Source organism: Rhincodon typus, chromosome 1 (assembly GCF_021869965.1).
Source record: "Rhincodon typus isolate 14 chromosome 1, sRhiTyp1.1, whole genome shotgun sequence".
Classification (NCBI taxonomy): Eukaryota; Metazoa; Chordata; class Chondrichthyes; order Orectolobiformes; family Rhincodontidae; genus Rhincodon; species Rhincodon typus.
Genome location: NC_063332.1, coordinates 149,685,491 through 149,710,411, shown reverse-complemented (window position 1 = coordinate 149,710,411; position 24,921 = coordinate 149,685,491). Strand labels below are relative to the sequence as shown.

General features: G+C 40.1%; 1 protein-coding gene across 3 annotated transcripts in view; it reads right to left on the bottom strand.

The window, feature by feature from the left end:
• intu (inturned planar cell polarity protein) overlaps window positions 1-24,921 on the bottom strand; it is a 120,300-nt gene that overhangs the window by 25,104 nt on the left and 70,275 nt on the right. For all 3 annotated transcript variants that reach the window (XM_048602488.1, XM_048602489.1, XM_048602487.1), the window contains exons 5-10: window positions 24,396-24,514; window positions 21,190-21,279; window positions 19,899-19,976; window positions 18,006-18,195; window positions 9,484-9,537; window positions 4,033-4,095 (exon numbers count right to left, since the gene is read on the bottom strand). In XM_048602488.1, the coding sequence (XP_048458445.1) occupies window positions 4,033-4,095; window positions 9,484-9,537; window positions 18,006-18,195; window positions 19,899-19,976; window positions 21,190-21,279; window positions 24,396-24,514 (594 nt within the window). The remainder of the gene's footprint in view (window positions 1-4,032; window positions 4,096-9,483; window positions 9,538-18,005; window positions 18,196-19,898; window positions 19,977-21,189; window positions 21,280-24,395; window positions 24,515-24,921) is intronic.

Here is a 24,921-nt window from a genome sequence, read left to right as displayed (position 1 = left end):
TGTTAACTCTCCACAGATGCTGCCAGAATTGCTGAGTTTCTCCAGCCCTTTCTGTTCATATTTCCAATTGGATTTCTAGTTGCTAATGACCCCAGTTTCAGGTTTCAGGATATCTGCTTTGGGCTGGGGAGAAATTTGGAATGGCAGAGGGACATTCCAGTCACTTGTGGTCCACATTGTCCTCCATATATTTTCAGTACCAAAGTAGGAAGCTCTGCATAGTAGGTATGAGGAGCTAAGCACCAATCAGAACTTATAAAGTTAACAGTAGAGCTCTGGGTAGTGTTGTCAAATAGAGAGACCTAGGGGCTCAAGTACACATTTCTTTGACAGTTGTGTAAACAGGGTGGTTAAGAAGGCATTTAGCACACTTGTCTCCACTGTCAGACCATTCAGTATAGGAATTGGGATGTCATATTGAGGTCGTAAAGAACGTTCATGAGGCCACTTCTGGAGTGCTGTGTACAGTTCTGGTCGCTCTGCTAATAGGAGGGATGTTATTAAATTTAAATGGGTTCAGAAAAGATTTACTAGGCTGTTGCTGGGACTGTTATAAGGAGAGGCTGAATAGGCTGGGACTTTTGTCACTGGAGCATGTAGGTTAAGGGGTGAACTTATACAAGTTCATATAATCATGACAGACATGAATAACGTAAGTAACAAAAGTCTTTTCCTTGGGTGGGGAGTTCAAAACTGGGGGGCATATTTTTAAGGTGAGAGGAGAAAAATTTAAAATAGCCCTAAGGGGTAACCTTTTCCACACAGAGGATGGTGTGTACGTGGAATGAACTGCTACAGGAAGTAGTAGATGGAGGTACAGTTACAACATTTAAAATACATTTGGACAGGTATATGAATAAGAAGGGTTTAGAGGGATATGGGCCAAATGCACACAAAGTGGGATTACTTTAGTTTGGGAAATTTGGTTGGCCTAGACAAATAGACCGAAGGGTCTGTTTCTGTGCTGTGCCTCAAACTTTATAATCTCTACATAACTGTATAAGCCATGTGTAAATTAGCATAAAACAAATCAGATTACGGAAATGACTGCATAGCTCAAAGACAAAGACGTTGTAGGAGACGTGGGTTCTGGTCTACAGGGCACCAGTACTGATGAAAAAGGATTGATGGGACAGTCTCCACCTGAGCCATCTGGGGCTGCTGTTCTTGCCAACTATATAACTAGAGAAGTCGAGAGGATTTTAAACTATAAGGGATGAAAGTTCGGAAGAAGTGGCAATTCAAAGAGTAGAGTCAAGGCCAAATGGAAAGGAAGTAATACAAGAAATTATATACAGACCGTGACAGGAAGGGATAGTCAGTATGAATCTAAGCGTCAACCAACAGATAAGACTAGACTAGATAAGACAGTGAATGATAAAACTAAATCTATATATTGACTGGAGAAGTCAAATGGGCAAAGGTAGCTTAGATGATGAATTCATTATATGTTTTCAGGATAGTTTCTTAGAACAGCATGTTCTGGAGCCAACTAGACAGCAGACTATACAGAGCTGGTATTGTGCAATGAAATAGGATTAGTTAATAATGTCATAGTTAAGGGTCCCCTAGATACAAGCAACCATAATATGATTGAATTTTACATTTAATTTCAGAGAGAGTGGAGTGGGTCCAAGACTACTTTTTAAAATTTAAAGAAGGGTAATTATGAGTACATGAAAGATGAGTTGGCTAAAGTGAATTGGCTATTTAGGTTAAAGGATGAGTTTATAGAGGTGTAATGGCAAACATTTGTGCTGTGCCACAAGGATCATGGCTAAGACTCAACTGTTTACTGTTTATATAAATAATTTGGATGAAAGGATGGAATAAAGGTTCCAAATTTTGCTGATGACACCAAGATAGGTATGAAAGTGAGTTGTGAAACAGACACAAAGAGTTTAAAAAAAAATATGGACAGGTGAAGATTCAGAGAATGTTTACTGGACTAACATCTAGAATGGATGGGTTGCCTTCTGAGGAAAGGTTTGATTGGCTAGGTTTGAATCTGCTGGAGTTTCCAAGAGTAAGAGCAACTTGACTGAAACACGTAAAATCCTGAGCAGTCTTGATAGGGGAGTGTTGGATAGGATGTTTCCACTTATGGCAGAATCTAGAACTAGATGTCACTGTTTAAAAATCTTAGGCCACTCATTAAAATAATGGGTCATCCACTTAAAACGGAGGTCAGGCAAAAAAGGTTTTTTATTGTGTTCAGAGCTTTGGAACTCGCTTTCTGATAAGTGGTGGCATCAGAATCCTTAAATATTTTGAGGTAGAAATTAATATATCCTAATTAAGCAAAGTGTCAAAAGGTTAGCCAGAATAGGCATGAACGTGGATGAGATTACAATTGGATCAGCCATGATCTTAAAGAATGTCAGAACAGGTTTGAATAGCTGAAAGCCTACTCTGCTCTGTATGTTTGTAATGCAAGAATGTGTCGTTGAGGTAGATAATCAGCCATGACCTATAAGAGTGTAGTAGCCTCGAGGGACATAAGGCTTACTCCTGCTCCTGTGTTCCTAACTGTTGTTACAATGAGACCTTGGGCAAGGTCCCCCAGCTCATTACAGTTCCATACAGGATACCTGAAACTGTTAAACTCCTAGGTGAGGATGGATGAACAGGCTCCTTGTCTTTATTCATCCACTCACCCCTCGATTAGCTATAACAAACTTAATTCAAAAGATGTCTTTCTCACTCTCTCTCTCTCTCTCTCTCTCACACACACACACACACACACACACGTTCATAAAGAACAGATGATTGAATGTTGAGGCTTGTACAACTGATATTGGTAGTTGAACAGTCAAGTTTTGAGATTCTTGGCTTTGTAGGTTGCTTGAAGCCCATTGTTCTGATTCATGTTTTTAACTAGTTTGCACCACTCAGAATTAGAGAAACAGAAGAACTGCAACACAGAAGTAACTACGGGATAATTCTTCAACAACAACCTTGAAGTACACTAATACCAGGCTGGTATACACAAGAAGTTCACAGCCATGCTAGTACACTCCAGTAGAGTTGAAACTTTTTTAAAATCCTTGCCCTTGTGATTTCTTCAAAGTGAAGAACACAAAATGTGTCAGTTTTTTGAGATGTAGCTCAAAGGGGTTGGCTTGCTCTTGATCAGGGGGTTGTCAGCCCCTTGTTATCCTTTAGTCACAAGAGATCACAGTCCAGTCTTTTCAAACTTTCTTTGACACTAGGTGTTACATTCCATCAGTCTCTCTCTCTGCCTCTTCCTCCCTCTCACTCTTTCTCTCCAAACAGCCACATAACTTATAAATGCAACCATTTTTGGCAGCATCAGCCTTCCTTTGAAAAACACACTTTGGAATTACAAGTAAAAAATGTCCACAATACTTCAGGCTTCTGACAATGTATCATGACACACAGCACTAACATTACATTCAATTTTAAATTAACTTGCTCTTGTATTTATTAGTATATATCCAATCATTTTACATTGTGTATATATAACTTTGGACAATTTTTAAAGCTGTTGGTGCCTGCTTATCAACCAGGCACAAGTGATATTGCAATTCAAACTTGGAAGTATAAAATTCAATTTGCCATTACTTTAAGAAATTTTTAAAATATCAGGGATCTGGAATACAAATATAGTTTAACCTCAAATACATGTGGCAATTTTGGGTGCTATGATTTAATATTTTGGAATTCACAACTGACTTTGACACATTGTATGCTTAAAAACTGAAAATAGCTACTTACATCTTTCAACATCCATCAATTTTATTGTATATCCCAGCATGCAATACATTTAATAGTTAATGAGATTTCAGCATGAAATTTGACACAGAATCTTTCATACTGGTTGGGCACTATTTTCTTACAAACATAGAAACTTCATTATATAGCAAATCTTCTTGGTCTATTGTGTACAAATGGTTTAACACGCTGAGAATATGATCATTTTCTTGAAGCAGTAATACAATCTTAGCATTCTATCGAGTTACATCTCGACTCCTTCTCTCAACCCTCATCTCCTATCATCAACAGACTTACCTTGAAGAACAGACAAGAACCCAGTATCACATAGAGTCGTCGAATGCCAAAATAATCCTCAGACTGAAACAAGATAAGTAGGTTCCTGGTTAGTAGTCAATTAAATATCAAACAATAAGTTTGTAACAAGATAAACTAATATAGGAGAATGCATTAATTCTATTTAAACTTTATTTTGCGACACACCATCGTTAGTAGTTACATTTCAAACAACTGTAAGCAAACAACCTATCTTAGACAAGTAAATGAAAACAAGTTTAATTCTGGCAAACCGCTCACTGGTACATATTATTCAGATCACAACTCTGACTAAACTCTTGCACGATGTTTTAGCATTGCATATGACATTTTTAAAAACCATACCATTATAATTTGATCTAAGTTGTACTGTCAGTGTGAAGTTTGCATATTCTCCCTGTGTCTGCATTGGTTTCCTCCCACAGTCCAAAGATGTGCAGGTTAGATGGATTGGCTATGCTAAATTGTCCGTACTGTCCAGTGATGTGTAGTTTGGTTGGATTAGCCATGGTAAATGAGGGGTTACGGGGAGAGGGGGTGGGTCTGGATGGGATGCTCTTCAAAGGGTTGATGTGAACTCGATGGGCCAAAAGGCCTGATTCCACACTTTAGGGACTCTATAATTCTAAAAATAAAGTGGTCATGTAATTCAGCCCTTACCTCACCAGTACATTACATTTTTAATTTAAATCTAATCCTGTATGTTTACTGAGACTGTCCTTACTCTAACATAGCTTTTAGCCTTTTCACGAAATCATTGACTTCTGCTGACATATGATTTAATTTTCTAAATGTGAAATACACCCATCAACAGCATTAATCGGGTATTTGGGCATAAGATCAAGACAGGTTTTTATTTGTCAAAATGTAGCCAGTAGAAGATCACATGCAGAGGAAAAAAAACTCTCTCAACATACCACAACACCAGTATTTCAGGAGGCCCAGGTTTTTGCATCAGTTAGTCACAGACATTTTAAGCTCACTGGAATAATAAGATCTGGTTATCTACATTTTAATAGTGGTAGACAAGTCATCAATGCCTTTACTTCTTCTACTCTGCATCTTTTGGGGAGTCTGCTGGAGACATTTGAAGTTAGTGGGTAACAATGTGTAACTTGGGTGACTGACACATTTTTCGCCAGGAAAAGCAATTATGTCAATTCTTTCTATTACACCAGTCAGAAAGTGTGGGTCTTTGAGTTTGCAGCTCCAGCTAGCTTCCCAGCAATATAGAGACATCATCAACTATATGCTTACAGCAATTTAGGCAATACTCAGACCATGCCAAATTATACATTAACTGCTACAAAGGAAGTTGAGTACGACATTTTCAGGAAGCTGTCATAATGCTTTCATCCTTCGGCAGACCACCCCTCATCTCTTCGCATTTTAAAACTAACTTACAGGCCAAAGTATATCCACTTAAATATTATTGCTTTTGTCTATAGGGTTGGATTTTGTGTTCTTCAGCAGTGTGAGGGAGGTGGAAGGGAAATAGAGTGGTCCGTTCACTCTTACTGTTGTGAACCAGACCAAACTTGCTTCAAATATATCATGGAGGTAGCTTGGACCCTAACTTTTATCTTATTTAAAGACAAGTGTAGGGTGCTATGATCCAGATGTAACTCTATTGGTTATTTTACTCGGCTTTAAGCAAAAGACACTTTATTCTTAACTTACAGTTAAAATATAAACAAAAGAAAGCAGAATTGTATAACTTTAACTCCACTGGAAAACTTAACAGAATAACAGATTATTTAACCACTAAACAGCAACTGTTCTAATATATTGGTTCGGCAAATTCAGTAAAATAGATTGGCTCACATGCGAATCTGGCAGTGGACACAGAGAACTCCAGCCCTTTGCTGTAGCCGAGGGAGATGTACAGCAGCTTCCACAACCAACTTCAAAACCCAAACAACTACTGAAAGCTAAACTAAAACCCTGGGAGTCTGGATCTACCCATTCATGCTGCTTCTATTGTTCCAACTTTAAAAAAAAAAGGCCTCACAAGCTGTTTACTTTATTGGTTTGGAAGAGACAGCTCTGCATGTATGGCTCAAAACCACCACAAAAAAAAAGGACAAAATATACTTCTTAAAACCATAGTACTGTCACATTACTCCATCTCAGCTCATTAAATCAAGCACTGGGTAGCCAATCAGTGGCAGCTTGGCAAGAAGGCAGCCAATTAACAGGCAAATGGAGGCGGGGGGGGGGAGCGGCTTCATGCCCAATCAAGCATCTTGGTCAGGGTGTCATGTCTAGACCATGCTATCATATAACAGAGAGGTTACACATCAACAGGAAGTCAGTCACAACTACAAATTTAAAAGCCTCCACTATTTCCTCTGATAGAGGTGTACAAGATGATGAGAGGCAGAGATAGAGTGGTAGCCAGGGATATTTTCCCAGGGCAAAAACGACTATCACGAGGGGACATAATTTTAAGGTGATTGGAGGAAGGTATAGGGCAGATGTCAGAGGTAGGTTCTTCACACAGAGAGTGGTGGGTGCACGGAATGCACTACCAGTGGAGGTAGTAGAGTCAGATATATTAGGGACATTTAAGCGGCTCTTGGATAGGCACAGGGATGACAGTATAATGAAGGGTATGCAGGTTAGTTTGATTTTAGAGTGGGATAATAGGTCGGCACAACTTCATGGGCTTAAGGGCCTGTACTGTGCTGTTCTGTTCTATGTTTTATTTCAATCTTTCTTCTTTTGTACAGTATGCCCCAAAAAGTTAATAAAATTAATTCAAAACACATACAGACGCTGGCAGGCTCACCAGCAGAATCCATTGTTCCTTTCATCCACAATCCTGGTGGGAGGCCTTTTCTTTCACCCTGTGTTGACTCATCATTGCTGCCACTAAGCACTGCCAAACTTTATCTTGCCTAATCTCTGCCTAATGCCTAAACATCCATCGGGTGATGAAAAATTACAGATAATTGGGTTGTCAGTTAACAAACTTAAAGTTGCATTAATTAGTAATTTCAAGATGGTGGTGGCCATCTGATTTCCATGCTCACTTGCCTTCGATAATTTTGGAGACCAAAGTGGTGATGATGTGTGTCAAACTGATGTCATCACACCGAATGAGATAAGGGGGCACCCAGTTTGGGGCCCTAAAATCCAAGTCATGAAGCGTTGTGGATCATTAGAATTTGATTGGCTTTTTTTGTCAGCTGATGGGCTATGATTGAGGTTTTTCCTCCTGGTCTAAACTGAATGCATAGCCTGGTTAATTTGTTTATTTCAGCCCTGACTGTCCTGAACATGAGGTGACATAAATAGTTTTCCACATTGTGTAGACATGTATTAAATGCGAATATTTTCGTTATTATGATACAAATGTTTCTTTAATTCTGTATAGCTTGTATGCTATTTTACAACCACTAAGGTTTCAGAGTAGATTTGTAACTCGGGTTGTGGATGTTATGGTTGGTTGGCTCACTGAGCTGGTTCGTTGTTCCGCAGACGTTTCATTACCCTACCGGGTAACATCATCAGTGCAGCCTCCGATGAAGCGCCGCTGTGTTTTCCCACCTGGTTTTTGAACTCTGGAGTCCGTTGAGCTGGATTACCTCACTTCCGGTTTTCTTTCGCAATGGAGTGTATTTGGGGTCAAGTTCTATGTGTTTGTTGATGGCTTTCTTCGTGGAGTACCAGGCTTCTAGGAACTCCCGTGCCTGTCTCTGCTTTGCTTGTCCCAGGATCTTGTTGTTGGCCCAATCGAATTGGCGGTTCTCCTTATCCATGTGGATAGAGATGAGTGAGTATTGGTCATGTCTTTTTGTAGCCAATTGGTGTTTGTGTGGGGTGTTGTTAACTGCCTTCCTGTTTGTCCGATGTAGTGTTTGTCACAGTCTCTGCAGGGAATCTTGCATATGACATTGGTCCTGTCCATAGTGGGTAGTGGGTCTTTGGTTCAGGTGAGCAGTTGTCGTAGGGTTGATGTGGGTTTGTGTGCTACTCTGATGCCCAGTGGTCGTAGGAGTCTTGAGGTTAATTCCGATTCAACGGAGGCTGCACTGATGATGTTATCCAGCAGGGTAACGAAATGTCTGCAGAACAACAAACCAGCTCAGCGAGCCAACCAACCACAATATTTTACAACCATTTTGTTATGTTTCTAAATAGATCGGCAAACACTTGTGCAAACTTTCAAATGCAAATTCGAGTGGCTAGTTGTTCTTCAGACACAACCAAGTGTTATATTATGGAGACAGCCGAACCAAATCAGCCTTTCTCCCTCTGTATTTGTAATACAGTAACATGAAAATTTTGAAGATCCCCAAACAGTACTCCAATGATTCCTAGCCAGACTTTTGAATAACTAATCCCAGATTTTGCGAATGATTAATACACAAATACCGCATAATCTGTACCAACAGCAGCCTTTCTCCCCCAGCACTCCCCCGCAACTATTGCATAAATGCTGCCCCCTCCTTCACATCGACTCTGATGAAGAGTCAGTCTCTCTCTCCATGGATGCTGCCTGACCCACTACGATTTCCAGCATTTTTTGATTTCAGTATACAAATATCAGTTGTGTATCTTAAACAAAGGACATAATAATTTATTAAATATAACATTAGCGTGGAGAAAATTAAACATCACAATAAGTTGATTAAAGTCTGATGCTTTCCACCTGAAACATTTGTTTCCAGCCCACTTTCACACAAAAGGCAGACAGGCAGTTAAGGGATATATAAAAGAAAATAACATAGCTGGCCAGATTACTTAAATGGCTTTCACGTTGTATTTTCTCACAGACACAGATGTGAGCTCCTTGGCTGTTTTTCTGAAACACTGATCAGGGTCGCCTCTCAGTTCACCCAGGCAAGGGCTGTAATACATCTCTTTATACTCTTTGGGCTTCCGGACGATGGTGTATCACATTAGGCAGGGAGCTTTCAAATCTTCATTCTGTCTAAGCAGCATCCCAAAGCCATCTCTCAGAAAACATAGTTCAAAAAACAGCTTTAATTCTGGCTCTGCCCTGATAAACTCATAGATTCTGCCCAGACCTCAATCATCATTCATCGACTGCCATCTGCTTGAACAAAGGGTCTCCTCAGACTTGCTGGAACGAACTACCAGGTACTGACCTTGTTAATAGCCAACTTCTGGTACGTGTTTGAAAACAATGCTCTTCCCAGGTTTGCTGTGTCTGTTAGAACCTTTTTAAGGCTCAGCCTGCAATTAGCCTACATGCCTGGACTCACAAACAAACAAAGCCGGTTTGGTATGCTCTTCTCCTTTAACACAAGCTATCCCAAAGTCCACCTGTCATTTCCAGCTCATAATTCAAACTTATTAAAAGAATAAAAATGAAAATAATGAAAAATCAATGAGGGTTCTAACTCAAGGGGGAAATAAAATGATATAATGTTCAGATATTATACATTATTATAATTTTATTACCAATTCTCCAAAGTCTGCTGATTCGAGATCACTCAATGCTGTATCAATGTCCACCTGAAATTAGAATAATTTGAATTTAGGATGCAATGAGGAAAATATACACCAGAACCATCAAACTTATTTTAAAAAAAACTTTGGGAGGTACCGCTCCATTCAGCATGTGATAAGCAGCAAATGACTGCTTAACTAATCAAATTTATATGTAAAATGTAAGATTTAAATATTTGCAAGGATTATTACATATTTATAAAGACAGCAATGCCATTCTATCTAACACTTGGGGGTGAATTTTATGGCGCCCTGCCACCATGTCCACAGGTGTAGGGGGACAGAAAATAAAGCAGGTTGTCAGCCCACTCCCTACATGACCATCCCACTTATGGGCAGTATTTCCACCTTTGCCACAATTGCTCAGTTGTGGGATAGATGTGCAACCTGGCAGCTTACACTGCTGGACGGCACTAAGGTGGTATATCTTCTATGGAAGACATTCCCATTAGATGCCCCTTTTCCCTCTTCCCTACCTCCTCCCATCTCGGGGTCTGCAAAGCAGGTTCATCCAAAATCCCTGGATTTACTTGATATCTGGAACACACCTTCACATCTCCCAAGGGATTGCTTGTAGTCGTTAATCTCTTCAGAAGGCATTGGCCAGTGAGATTGGCTGGCAGTGTGCTAATGAGGACTTCCTTCCCCAGGAGGGGCAGAATTTCCACTTTGATTCTATTAAGGCTGCCTACAGCATATTATTGCTGCTGGACAGTTGCATTGACACTGTGGTGACCGCAGGGACATGGGGTTGGGGGGGGGAAAAAGGGAAAGAACAGATACTCTGTCCTCCTTAAAACTCTTCCAGGTTTATACTTCACAAACATGGTATGTCTGGCTGGTTGTTTGATTGAAAGCTATTAATTAACTGTGTGCACAGAGGAATACAGTTAGTTAATTGAGACGAAAATGTAGAAAAATCCAGAAATTAAAAATAGTCAACTGTAGTATGGTGCAGAATTAAAAATCCACTATTTACTAATCACAATCATTCCGCTATGGAAAAGCAAGAATTACTCTTCAGGAAGGGTTTAAAATTCAATGCAAGTTACTGTGGGCTGTTTTTCTAAAGTTCTAAGAAGTGAACCACTGTCTTGAGCAAATAATATTGCTGCTTGGAAGCCAAAAAGGTGGAAGCTGAAAACATCTTGGAAAAAAATGGACACACGAGAGAGGAAGCAAGCAACAATTTCGCCGAAATAGCTCAAGATAAAACAAAGTTATCTAAAACTGACTTTAGTTAAGCTTCAATTCAGTTAAAGGTCCTTGAAACAATCATTAGTTTAAAGCACAAAGCTTCAACTGTTGCAAGGGTTTGCGAGAGCACTTCCATAGAACTTAGCAACAAAAGCTTATAACAAGCGTGGTAAATTTTCAGACAATCCACACCTCACTTATTAATCCACCAGAGAATTATCTCATTTGTTTACGATTTCCTAGCTCAGATTTCATGGGCTTACAGATTGTTTTATTATATTAGAAAGTAACTCAAAGAACTGCGGATGTTGGAGATCTGAAACAAACAAAAACAGAAATTGCTTGAGAAACACAGCAGGTCTGGCAGCATCTGCGGAGACAAAACAGAGTTAACATTTCTGCCCATAAAATGACTCTGAACTTCGAGTTGCCTACCACTTCAACAAACCACCATGTACCCATGGCAACATGCAAGCTGGAGGAACAACACCTCATCTTCCGCTTTGGTACCTTACAGTCTTCAGGGTTCAACATCGAGTTTAACAATTTCAGAGCCTGAACGCGTCCTGCCCTTATCTATAACCCACCCCAACAACTCCAGATCCTGTTATGAAATGGGTTACTTTCAGCACAACCAACATATTTTCAACTACTCCTTATTATCATGTATCTAGCTTCTATTTTCCTGGTTTACAATGTGAAATCTGCACACCTCTTGTCCTGTCTCTCTCACTCTCTCTCTGTGCTGTCTCCACCTATCCATTCACTCCTTTTCCCTCCCACCCCTCCCCTGCCACACCCCAACCCCATACCCCATCATCAGTATAAATATCACACTTTCCTAGCTGCTCCTAGTTCTGAAGAAGGATCATTGGACTCAAAATGTTAACTCTGTTTTTTCTTAAGAGATACTGCCAGATCAGCAGAAGTTCTCCAATTTTTTTTTGTTTTGGAGTATTTTGGAGTATTTCACTGGTTGATAAATCCTGAATAAACACTAAGCAATGTCAGTATGAGCAACCTGAGATATCTGCAATTTACTGAATAACAGTGACTTCATACGTGGCTTTGAGTTCCACAGTAAACACTTGTGTTGATCACAAAGAGAAAAAGCTTGAATGTGCCAACCAGAAAGATTTCTGATATCCACTTGGGACATCGTTTTCTGAAAAAAAAGTCAGAGATTGCTCAAGTGAGGTGACAGCAATTCTGGAGTTCTCCTTTGTTAAAGTATTAATGAAGAACTTTTCTTCCCAGGAGACTGACTACAGCAAAGTCCACGTTCAGGATTACATGATAGTGTAACAAGTGAATCAGTGGTCTTCGTGACCCTTTTCTCTCCGAGCCATACCATTTTAAGCTCTTATTAGGAATTGCTAAATGGTGCAAAACCATCAACAAGACTATAGACTTCTCCTTCCCACTCTCAAACTAAAATCAAAATAGATTTAAATGCATACATTCAAACATACATTCCACAAAACTACACCAAAGCAAAATGAAAAACGCATTTCAGATCCAAGATTTTCTCAGAAGCATGGAAATCTTCCTTGATTAATTAATCATGCTTGCACTGAAAAGACATAAGTTGGATTATCCCCATTTAATGAAATATTCACTGAATTGAGATCAGAGGGACTTTGGTGTGCGTGTGCACCGGTCCCTTCAGGTATCAGGACAGGTGGATAAAGTTGTTTGGAAGGCATAAGGTATATTTGTCCTTACTAGTTGAGGGATGGAGTTTAAGAGCAGGGAGGTTATGCTGGAACTGTATAAAAAGAGTTGCTTAGGCCACAGCTACAGTATTGTGTGCAGTTCTGGAATCCATATTATAGGAGGATCGTGATAGCACTGGAGAAGGTGCAGAAGCGATTGACCAGGATGTCATACAGTCATACAGCACAGAAACAGACCCTTTGGTCCGACCAGACCATGCTGACCATAATCCTAAACTAAAGTAGCCCCATCTGCCTGTGTTTGGCCCTTATCCCTTCAAACATTCCTTATTCATGTACTTATCCAAATGTCTTTTGGCTGTTGTAACTGTACCCGCATCCACCACTTCCTCTGGAAGTTCATTCCACACAAGAACCACACTCTGTGTAAAAAGGTCGTCCCCTGCAGCTTTTTAAAATCTTTCTCCTCTCACCTTAAAAATATGGCCCCTGGTCGTGAAATTTCCCACCCTAGGGAAAAGACACCTGCCATTCACCTTATCTATAATCCATATGATTTTATGAACGTCTATGAGATCACCCCTAAACCCCCTATGCTCCAGTGAAAAAAGTCCCAGCCTATCCAACCTCTCCTTATAACTCAAACCTTCCATACCTGGCAACATCCTGGTAAATTTCTTCTGAACTCTCTCCAGCTCATTAATATTCTTCCTATAACAGGACTACCACAACTGAATACAGTACTCCAGTACAGTACTCCAGAAGAGGACTCACCAACTGCAACCTCAACATAACGTCCCAACTCCTATACTCAATGGTCTGAGTAATGAAGGCAAGCATGCTAAATGCGTTCTTAACCACCCTGTCTATACGTGACACAAACTTCAAAGATTTATGTACCTGAACCCCTAGGTCTCTCTGTTCTACATACTACCCAAGACCCTACTTTTAATTGTATAAGTCCTGCCTTTGTTTGTGTTACCAAAATGCAACACCTCAAATTTATTCAAATTAAACTCCATCTGCCAATCTTCAGCTCATTGACCCAATTGATCAAGATCTCTTTGTAATCTTAGATAACATCCTTCACTGTCAACTATACCACTAATTTTCATGTCATTCACAAACTTACTAGTCATGCTTTCTATATTCTCATGTAGCTCATTTATATAAATGACAAACAAATGTTTCAGTTATGAAGAGACATTAGACAGTCTGACAGTCTCCTTACAGCAGAGAAAATTGACAGGGGCGTGATCGAGATGTATGAAATTATGAAGGCCATGGACAGAATAGACAGAAAGAAACTTTATCCTTGATGGAGGGATCAATGACAAGGGGTCAAAGATTTAAAGTAAGAAGCAGAAACTTTACAGGAGATGTGATGAAAAACTTTTGCACCTTGAGGGTAGTGGGAATCTGAACTCACTGCCTGTAAAGGTGGTAGACACAGAGAGCCTCGTAACATTAAAGAAGTATTTAGGTGTGCACGTGATGCCAAGGCTACAAGGCTATGGGCCAACTGCTGGAAAATGGGATTAGAATAGTTAGATGGTTATTTTTGACTGGCACAGACACGATGTGTTGATGGGCCCTTTTCTGTAATGTAGATCTCTATAACTGTTTCTTTACAGTGCTTTGCAAAGGACTTGGGATAAATAAGATGCAATAGCAGTAAGAGGCCAGTGAGTGGCACTGTAGATTACAAAAAAATTCTACAATTTTTTTTGGGATAGCAAGAACTGTTGATGCTGGAGTCAGACGTAACACAGTGTGGAGCTGGAGGAACACAGCAGGCCAGGCAGCACAGAAGCAAGAACACTGATGTTTCAGGTCGGGAGGAGGAAGGGAGCTCAGAAATAAAGAGATAGAGGAGGGGTGGAGCTGGGGAAGGTAGGTGAGATGGTGATAGGTGAGTCCAGGTAGGGAGTGGTGGGGATTGATCAGTGGGATGGGATGGGCGGATAGGTGGGAGAGAATATGGACAGGTTGTGTCAGGTCAAGGAGGCAGGAATGAGAGGGAGGGTTGGATAAGGGATGAGGCTGGGGGTGAGGAAATTTTAAAACTGGTGAAATCCATGTTTAGGCCATCAGGCTGTAGGGTCCCGTGGCAGAATATGAGGTGGTGCTCCTCCAGTTTGTGGGTGGTGTCATTGTGATACTGGAGGAGGCCCAGGATGTAAGTGTTGCCCAGGGAGTTGAGGGGGATGGTGAGGAGAGAGTTAAAATGGTTCACGGCCGGAATGTGTTGTCATTTGTCGTGTACAGAGAGCAGATGCTCTACAAAACGGTCTCTGCGTCTCCACTTGGCCTCACCGATGTACAGGAGGCCACATTGGGAGCAGCGGATGCAGTAGACCAAGTTGACAGATATGCAGGTGATCCCCTGTCTCATGTGGAAGGTTTGTTTTGTGCCTTGAATTGAGGTGAGGGGGGAGGTGTAGGGGCAGGTGTAGCACTTTCTGTGGTTGCAGGGAAAGGTGCCGAGGGTGGTGGGGTTAGTGGGGAGTGTGTAGCAGACGAGGAAGTCGTGGAGAGAGTGGTCCCCACGAAAGGCAGATAGGGGTGGGGTCAGATTGCATGTGACGGAAGTGGCGGAGAATGACATGTTATGGTTATGTGAGGACAAGGGGGATCCTGTCTTTATTTTTGTTGGGAGGAGGGGATGTGAGGGCAGAAGTGCAGGAAATGCGAGAGATGCAGTTGAGGGCATTTTCGACTACCAGAGAGGGGGAGTTATGGTCCTTGAAATAGGACGACATCTGGGATGTGTGGGAGTGGAACACCCCATCTTGGGAGCGGGAGCAGACGTGGCGGAGGTGAAGGAGTTGGGAGTAGGGGATCGCATTCTTGCGAGAAGGTGGGTTAGAGGAGGTGTAGTCCAGGTAGCTGTGGGAATCAATGGGCTTGAAGTTGATGTCAGTTTCGAGGTGGTCACCAGAGATGGAGACAGAAGTCCAGGAAGGAGAGGGAGGCATCAGAGATGGTCCAGGTGAATTTGAGGCTGGGGTGAAAGGTGTTAGTAAAGTTGATGAACTGTTCAAGCTCCTCATGGGAGCATGAGGAGCACCGATACAGTCAAAATAGTGGAGGAAGAAGCGGAGGATAGTGCCAGTTTCTGAAGAAGGTCCCGACGCGAAACATCAACTTTCCTGCTCCTCTGAAACTGCCAGACCTGCTGTGTTCGTCCAGCTCCACATTGTGTTATATCTACAATTTTGTTTTGTTCCTTGAAGATCATCTTGTGCAAGAATTATGGAGCTTTATGTTTAAGAGGATGCATTAAATGAATTTTCCTTTGATAGCAAAAGGGAGATTTATTATTTTTAATATTATTAGATATTTACTCCGAGATGGTACAATATTACGATATCAGTTTGAATATCATAGATGGTAACTTTCAAGCAAAACACATTAAAAAGAAAAACGACATGGGAAATGTGATTCAAAAAAAAGATATTATACTCAGAAACTGTATAAGCATGCATACAAGTCACACCGAACTGGTATGAAATTGACTCACTTGAAACTTTCTGGTTATGGAAAGATCATTCATTTATACAATTAATATACACCACATAACATGAGTTGATATAATAAGATTACAAAGCTATGTTCTCCAGGCATTTCAAGGCTCAGTACTTTGCACTTGATAAGTTGGTTTATAAAGTAGCAAAAATTATATATTTCTACTGTAACAGAAGGCTTAAAGTAACCCAAACAAATCATGACAATCATTATAAATAAAACTAAGTTTGATGGACCTTGCAACTTAGTGAGGTCTTTTGATTATTATGTGCAGTGACAACATTAACAAGTTAGTCAGAGATAGTAGGAACTGCCGATGCTGGAGATTCTGAGATAACAGTCAGCTTTCCTGCTCCTCTGATGCTGTTTGGCCTGCTGAGTTCATCCAGCTCTACACCTTATTAACAAGTTAGTGATGGTTTCCTCCAATCCTACTGCAATATTTGTCATGAAATGGAAAGCATCTTCAGAAGAATACTAATTGCCCACTTGTCATTAGTAGAAAATTGAATTTAAATAATTGCAACTCTGAGCTACATGAAGAGCCACCAGTACAGGTGACCAAAAAGTCTGGTTAAAGAGATGGGGATAACTTTAAGGAGGGGAAGCAGATAAGCAGAGTAAATCACATTACTAAGGAACTGACTTGTGTTAAGATGGTTGAAACTGACAATGTGCAATACATTCCTTGCCTGTAGGGACTGTCAGAGATCAAAGGGAAGTTTGGGAAAACCAGTGAGAAAAAAGGTACTGTAGACTTCCCTATTTGTTTCAGTGCCATTTTAATACCTTTGATAATGGAAGTGTGAAATTCCTTCGTTCACATAGATTGTCCCCATTGAGTTTCACTAGTCAGCTGTCACATGACTGAAACTCCTCCTTGTGAATAGCTGAATAATCACCTCTGAGTTTTTTTTTAAAGCTTGGACCCTATCTCTACTACAAGTTGCAATACATTACTGAAGTTGAACATTTAAAAATATAAGGAACATAAATGGGGCGGCATGATGGCCCAGTGGTTAACACTACTCCCTCTCAGCACCAGAGACATGGGTTTGTTCATCCTCGTGTGACTGTCTGTATGGAGTTTGCACTTCCTTCCTGGGTCTGTGTGGGTTTCCTCCGGATGTTCCGGTTTCCTCCCACAGTCCAAAGAAGTGCATGCAAGGTGGATTGGCCATGTTAAATTACCCATTGTGCCCAGGGATGTGCAGGCTAGGTTGATTAGCCATGGGAAATGCAGGGCCACAGGGTCAGGATGAGGGAGTCTGGGGAGGATGCCTTTCGGAGAGTCGGCACAGACTTGATGGGCTGAATGGCCTGCGATCACACGGCACGGATTCACTGGTTTAAGGTATAAATTTAGCACTGAAGGTACAGCTGCCACTGATGCAACAATTAAAATTAGAGTTGTCAAAGATCACGGAACTGAAAAAATACAGCGATCTCAATGGCTTGATGGGCTGAAGAAGGTTACAGAGAAAGGAATAGATGAGGCTTGAAGAATGTTAAAGCAAGAATGAGACTTTTTGAATTCAGGTGTTGCCAGTCCAAGAACCAAATGATGATCAGCAAGCACAAAGAGGATGGAAAAATGGGATTTGGTGAGATATGAAATATACAGAAGAGTTTTGGACAAGCTCAAACTTGGAGAGGGTACAGGTTGGATGCAGGCTGGGAAAACAAATTTAAATACAAAATCATAGTTACAATTGCCCAAAAGTTATTAGTTCTTGCTGGGAACTTTTTTTTTTATTATTTGTCTGTCTAAACAGTTATCTACATTTCTCACAGCTTCTGATATTTTTTAGGAAGACCGAACAGAGAAATTCTTTATAAATTAAGTTGCAAATTTGCTACTCAATAACCAGAGGAATCCTTGCCTTGCTGTTTTTGTACTTTACAGAAGTCAGTTTAATGAACACAACAGATGATATCAGAATTTTTCACATGATAATGTAACGTATAAAATGTATTTGAAGTCTAAAGAAAAAGTTGTAAACAAAATAGGGCACCAAAATGTTCTGACTGCACACAAAGGTTGCAATTGTCCTTTGAACAGAGTTAACTTACTTTGATACCCTGGGGTAACGTAAGCCACCGAACTCCAGGCAGACTGTCTAAAAATAATGTGCTTGAAATACTGTAACACTGGGAACTGGGACTTGCGTTGCAGTTTAACTTAGCTGGCTGAATGGCTCGTTGGAAGTACAGATTGAAAAAGTGGTCTAACTGGGGAACATTCTCCAGCTTGCAAAAGGCACTGAAGGAGGACAAGACATAGAATTAAAAATGCAGAACATCAAACTGGTTCATTAGTTGTTCAAAAGCAGAACGGAACATTAAAAACAAAATCAAAAATAAAATTACAATAACTGATACAAATATCACTTCTGCAATATTATTTTAGATGTTTAGAAGTCACTTTCAATCTTTCATTAATGTAACTAAGAGTAAATAAATACCAAGCCATCTGCTCTTTTGTCTAGAAAATGAGCAAACCATCACAGATCATTATAATTAGTAGTAAATTCACTACTGATTTCCATCTTGAGCTATTTTTGGTTGGTCTGAACACTGAATGCTCATATGATCATGGGCAAGACAATTAATCAAAAAAACTAGGAATCATCAAGAGATAGTAGGAACTGCAGATGCTGGAGAATCTAAGATAACAAGGTGTAGAGCTGGATGAACACAGCAGGCCAAACAGCATCAGAGGAGCAGGAAAGCTGACGTTTTGGGCCGAGACCCTTCTTCAGGCTCTACACCTTGTTATCTGGGAATCATCAAGCCTGAGTTTGTGGATGATCTGTGTTCTAGGTGGGGGATTTCAACATTCATTACCAAAAGCAGCTCAGCAGCACCACTACTGACTTAGCTGGCCAAAGCCTAAAGGACATAGCTGCTAGACTGCCTCTGTAGCATGTGGTGAGGGAACAAAAACGATGGAAAAGCTTAAGAGATCTCATCCTCATCAGTCTACCTGTTGCAAAAGCATCTGTCAGGGACCAATTTGTGAAGTTACAAAACAGGACCTCACAAGCCTTACGCTAAGTCTAAGATGTCTTTGAAATGCTCATGAAATAATCCGACTAATGACAAAGCCTTTCAAAAACCTCTAACAAACTGGAAACCCCTTAGGAGCTCATAAAACAGTCATTCAAATACACAACCTTTTAAAACCCTTCTACAATAAGATAACTGCTCATACAACTGTAAATCAAAACAAAACTCACTCTTCCTCAGGTGGCTTTAGCAACAACCCCTGAAGAACCCCATAACAGAGGTTCGGAGCTCAGTAAAGCATTCATGATGTTATTCCATGGCATAACTGATCAAATAAAGCTTTCATAGCTGACTAAGTAAAAGCCTTTTGAAGTGGCCTTAGCAGATCTGTTGCATTGCTTCAAAGGCTGATCAGATGACTGAACTGTGAACTAACATACAGATTAATGAACAAGTACATCTCAATAGTGCCAAATTCAGAACAGTGTTTCATCCAGTGATTGATATACTCTGATTCATCCCACCATTTTCACAACACTGGTCAATGTGACTTATAAATGTTACTTTCCAATTACGTCCACAATGGCTTCAGAAACCTATCCACCTTGCTAAAAATGTCAAGCTCCAGGAAATACAAAACTGAAGTAGGCAGTGATGTGCAAATCCTGGCATTAATTTTCATTTGTGTTGGTCATGAACCATCATGCTTTATAAGCCAATTAAAAGAACAACCAGCAGATTCAAAAATAAATTTTGGAATTCCGGTCACCACACCCCAAAAGAACACAGGTTTGCCCAGCTCAACATGACAAAGTTTCCACAAGCTTACAAAACAATGGGGCAACTCATTTGCGTCTGTATCAAGATAGTTTCACTTTCTATAGTGAATTAATACTCAATCATATTTGGAACTTATGATCTATATCATGCTTGTCACAATTTTGTTTGCGTACTTGCCTGTCTAATGAGTTGTACATAAACTGCAAGATTCTCACAACATTCTTGATCATGTTCCTGAGCTGTGGAAGAGGTACCCTTTGAAGGAAAGAACAATCTGTTAACTTAGCATGTGGAAATGCTCGAAAGACTAATAATTGCTTTTGTAAGGAAAGAAAGCTATCACTCAAAACTTGTGGAGGAGGAGGAGAAATGGGTAACAACCATTTATATACCATCATTAATGCAGCAAAACATTCCAAGGTGTTTCATAAGAGTGCTATCAAACAAAATTTGACACACAGACATATAGGGAGATATTAGGATTGAGAACTAAAATTTTGGTTGAAGAGGAACATGTAAGAAATGCCATAAAGGAGGAGAGAGATAGAGTACTGGACAAAGATAAATGGATAGAGATGGTGTCTTTAGGAAGGTACTTTCAGATTAACGGCCTGTGCAGTTGTAGGCACAGTTCCAATTGGTGGAGCATTGAAAATTAGGGATATGCAACAGGTCAGATTTGGATAAGTGAAGAAATCACAGACCACTGTAGGCCTTAATGGGTTTACGTATATAGGGAAGGATGACACCATGGTTGAAAACAAGGATGATCACTTTAAAATATAAATCTCGATGAAAGAGAAGTCAACATACGTCAACAAATAGAGCAGACGGGCAAGGGGACACGGTGTAAATTAGCCAGTGGTTTATTTTGACTCAAGTACATGTAAGGTGCCAGGTGGGAGGCCAAGCAAGACAATTAATTTAATCTTTTCAATATTGAGTTAGAAGAAACTTTTACTGCTCAGTACTGGATATTGGACAAATCAGATGCAGTGGAGGTGCTCAGAGAGGCGATGGTGATGATGGGACACAGTTGAGTACTAACAGCATATATATCTGGAACACTGTTTTTGGATAATGTCACTGAGACACAGTAGATAAATAAAATATAAGGAAGGTATGGGGAATCAGAGGCAATGGTGCAGGAATTCAGGTAGCTTAAACAGTCAATTGTTTCCTATATTAAACCTATGATTACACTTCAAAAGTACTTCATTGGTTCCAAAAGCACTCAAAACAAAAGCAAATCCTTTATTATTAAGTGCCACAAATCATTCAAAACTCTCCTAGTATTTACAAAGCTAAATCCTGTAAACCACATAGATTTGGGTATGTTTGCACATCAGTTTGAACGTTTGGGCTTTGAACATCTGAATACAATTCTTTTAGAGTGCAAAACATCAATAGGCAAATTCCTTTTCTAAAAGATTTTCCACTGCATTAACTACATTTTGTTAATACTTGCCTTTCAGCTGGTAGTCCTATCAGCAACAAATTGCTACCTTCCTTCCAATAACATACGTTAATAAGTTTTCCATTCAGCAGGAATGACGAACTAGGCAAGAAAATTGCACAAAAGTAAACTGTTAAAAACATTTAAATAAATATTACACTTCTTTTTGATTTTCTTTGGTTATATACATGACCAAGTATTATACTAAAACATTAGACAAATAAAAGGACCGGTTGGTCCTTTTAAGCTACTCTATATAATTCCGATGCATCCCGTCAAGAAACTTCATACTCTCTAGGGTCTGTAGCAAAATGGCTGCATCGTAATTCCTACACTGAACAAGAATGGTTAATAGCTAAGTCTCTACAAGGATGATGGGAAAATGTGGCCAACTTCACAGGTACAATAGCCTATTGTGCAAGGCAGAGGCAGGCACTGCTCATTAATCAGGAACCTGGTAATAAGGAGCACTAAAAGGCTGCTTGACCTTTGTGGTTTACAAGGTACTAAATTAAAGACAGAAGGGAGGACAATGTAACAGATGTATCTTGTCTATATGACTTTTGGATGGATGATTTTAGAGTCACAAAGCTCTTGGGTGGGAGTTGAACGTTCTGGAACTTTCAAGTGAAAACATATAAAAGTAAGTGCTTTGAAGACATCAGCAACTAAACCTAGGAACGCCTTCGCAGAATCAGGACCTTGAGTTTGGGGTTCAGAGAAGAAAGATAGACCCAGCTGAGAGGTTGAAGCCTGGCCAGCTATCCTTCATCAGTGTGGCTAATACCTAAGTGCCAATAGTGATTCTGAGGCAATTTTCTTCGTAACTGGGTGCACACTACCTTTAGCAGCGCAAATCATAGACTCATAGTATCACAGAACTGCTACAGTGTAGGAGCAGGCCATTTGGCTCATTGAGTCCACACCAGTCTGCTGAAGAACATCCCACCCAGACCCAACCCCTCCCCTAATTTCCATAACCCCACATTCCCCTTGGGTAATCCATCTAGCCTGCACATCCCTGGACACTATGGACAATTTTAGCGTGATCATTCCACCTTACCTCCACATCTTTGGACTGTGGAAGGAAACTGGAGCACCCAGAGGAAACCCACGCAGACAGTCACCCAAGGCTAGAATCAAATCTGGGTCCCTGGCACTGTGAAGCAGCAGTGCTAACCACTGAGTCACCATGCCAACCCCCATACGATTTTATGCTGTAGTGTTAAACTGGCTGAGTGGTAAATAAAGAAGTAGGTTGCTGTAACAGTACAGGCTGCAATCATTGTGTTCACTAGCAATGATCCAGGAAGGGAACAGTCAATGTTTTGCTGTCCCTGGGTGGGCTTGAGCTAAAGGGGTCGCGTTACAGCCAAAAGTCAAGTTAGAACCACCTCCTAAATTTACAGGTCACAATGCATCACGTGGAAGAAGCCTAGTCTGAGATGCCTCAGAAGTACCTAGATGGCAGGCGGCCTGATTGTATAGTACAAAGTTTTATGAGCTCCTGCTAGAGGGTCTGGGACCTGTAGGAAGTCAACTTTGGGAAGAACCCAAAAGGTGGTTAGATAAAAAGGCAAAAAAGGTCAAGAAGACATTGGTAATTGCCTACTCAGTCAGATTTCTGCATGAGGCAGAGAGATACAATCATGTCCTTTGGGAGGACAACAGTGCCCTTGACAGACAGGTAGCTGAATTAGAAAAAAAGCACAGAAAAATGAACTGAACTTAGTGCATATGGCTCAGTTCCAGAGTCAGTGTAAAAGATTCTATTTGGAAAAACAACAAGCAGACAGAGCAAGAAATATGGCGGAATCAGAGGTCCATCACTTAACCCACAAGAACACGGATCTTAAAGTAACAATTGAAGTACTATACCAGAATAATCAGGAACATTGTGTGGCGGCGGAGCAAAAGGATATCTCTTACAGCAGCTTGTGGATTTGTACAATTAACTACTAGCATATATGCTGATGCCAGAGTGATATTTCATTTAGTTTACCATACAGTGATCTCTGATCATTATGATCATAGTGTTTTACTTCAATTTTGAAAGTTCTGATCTTGTTTAATACAGTCATCAGAAACCACAAGATCAATATGCACATTTGCTCTACTGAAATTTCCTTTGCATTGCATAGTATTGACAAAGATTAGGTTAATGTTTTTATTTTAATTCTGATCCTGTAACATCTTGATCTTGTTGGTGTGTGCAGTTTCATATGCATTACAATTTTCATAGAATCATTGAATCCCAACAGTGAAATTGGAGGCCATTCGGCCCATCGAGTCTGTACCAACCCTCCGAAGAACATCCCACACAGACCTAGCCCCCAACCTTACTTCCTGCATTTACCATGGCTAATCCATCTAACCTACACTACAGGGAAATTTGGCATGGCCAATCCATCTTTGGACTGTGGCAGGAAATCAGAGCACCCGGTGGAAACCCACGCAGACATGAGGAGAATGTGCAAACTCTGAACACACAGTCACCAAGTTGAACTCGGGTCCCTGGTGCTGTGATGAAACAGTGCTAATTTTCTTCCATGTATCTTTGATTTGTTTATCCTATAAAAGCTGCTGAAAAGAAAGCAATAGTATTGCAGAAGGCCTTTTAAATATTCTGTCACAAACCAACATCTTCCATCAGTTTGGTTTGCCATAATAGACAAGAATAGAATAATATCAATCTACAGGTGAACATTGATACATTGTTTGTTTGAGTGTCCTGAACTGATTTATATCGTTTTTGTGCAAATTTTGTAGAACGCTTCAGTTTAGATATATTGGTTAAAATAAAGTTTGCAAAGTGTTCTACAAAGTAGAATTAAATAATGAGAAACACTTACACTAAAACAGATTAATTTAAATTCTTCTGATCCCTTAGCTGATTTATAAAGAACCAACAAATCTACAGTGTGCAACATATGTGTGTTTTTAGTCATATCATGCTTTATGAAATACCCACAAGCAACTGTGATCAATGAAGAAATACAGCATGCTAAATGAGAATAAATCACATATACATTCTAGATATTGAGAAAAAAAAGCCTCATATTGCACGATTCCTGCCCTTGAACTCAAAATGGTTGACTGGAGAACCGCTAATAAAAATAGTTTCACAGTGATCAATCAACAGCTATTGATTAACAGAAGCTCAACAAGTAACTACATAGATCTTTCATTCTAATAATGAAGTGACGAGTTGTGATTACCTTATAATTTGTGCCCCAGTTATATTCTCCAGCATGTCGCAGAGCGTGAGAAATATTCCCCGAACATTAATCAACTTTTGGGATACATTAGTCAATGGATACTGGTAAAGTATTTCTTGCTGTTGAAAATAGGAAAAGTTTCACATTATTACAGTTAAGTGCAAAAAGCTACTTCTACAAGTAGCGGGCCACATCACCCAATTCATCATATTTAAATTTTGTTTTGTGCATTAACTGAGTCAATGATTTTTAGAGTTTAAAGCCTCAAAGTTCAAGATATAGAGAAATGTACACTGTATTAGAAATTTTAGTACATTTAACATGAGCTAAACAACAGCATGATATAGTCCTCATCAGTGATGCTGGTCATACCCAATTCATACCTAATTCAAAAATATACTGTGAACGCTAAATTTAAACTGAGATACCTAAATTTCTAAACAGTTTCAGAGATAGTAGGAACTGCAGATGCTGGAGAATCTGAGATAACAAGGTGTAGAGCTGGATGAACACAGCAGGCCAAGCA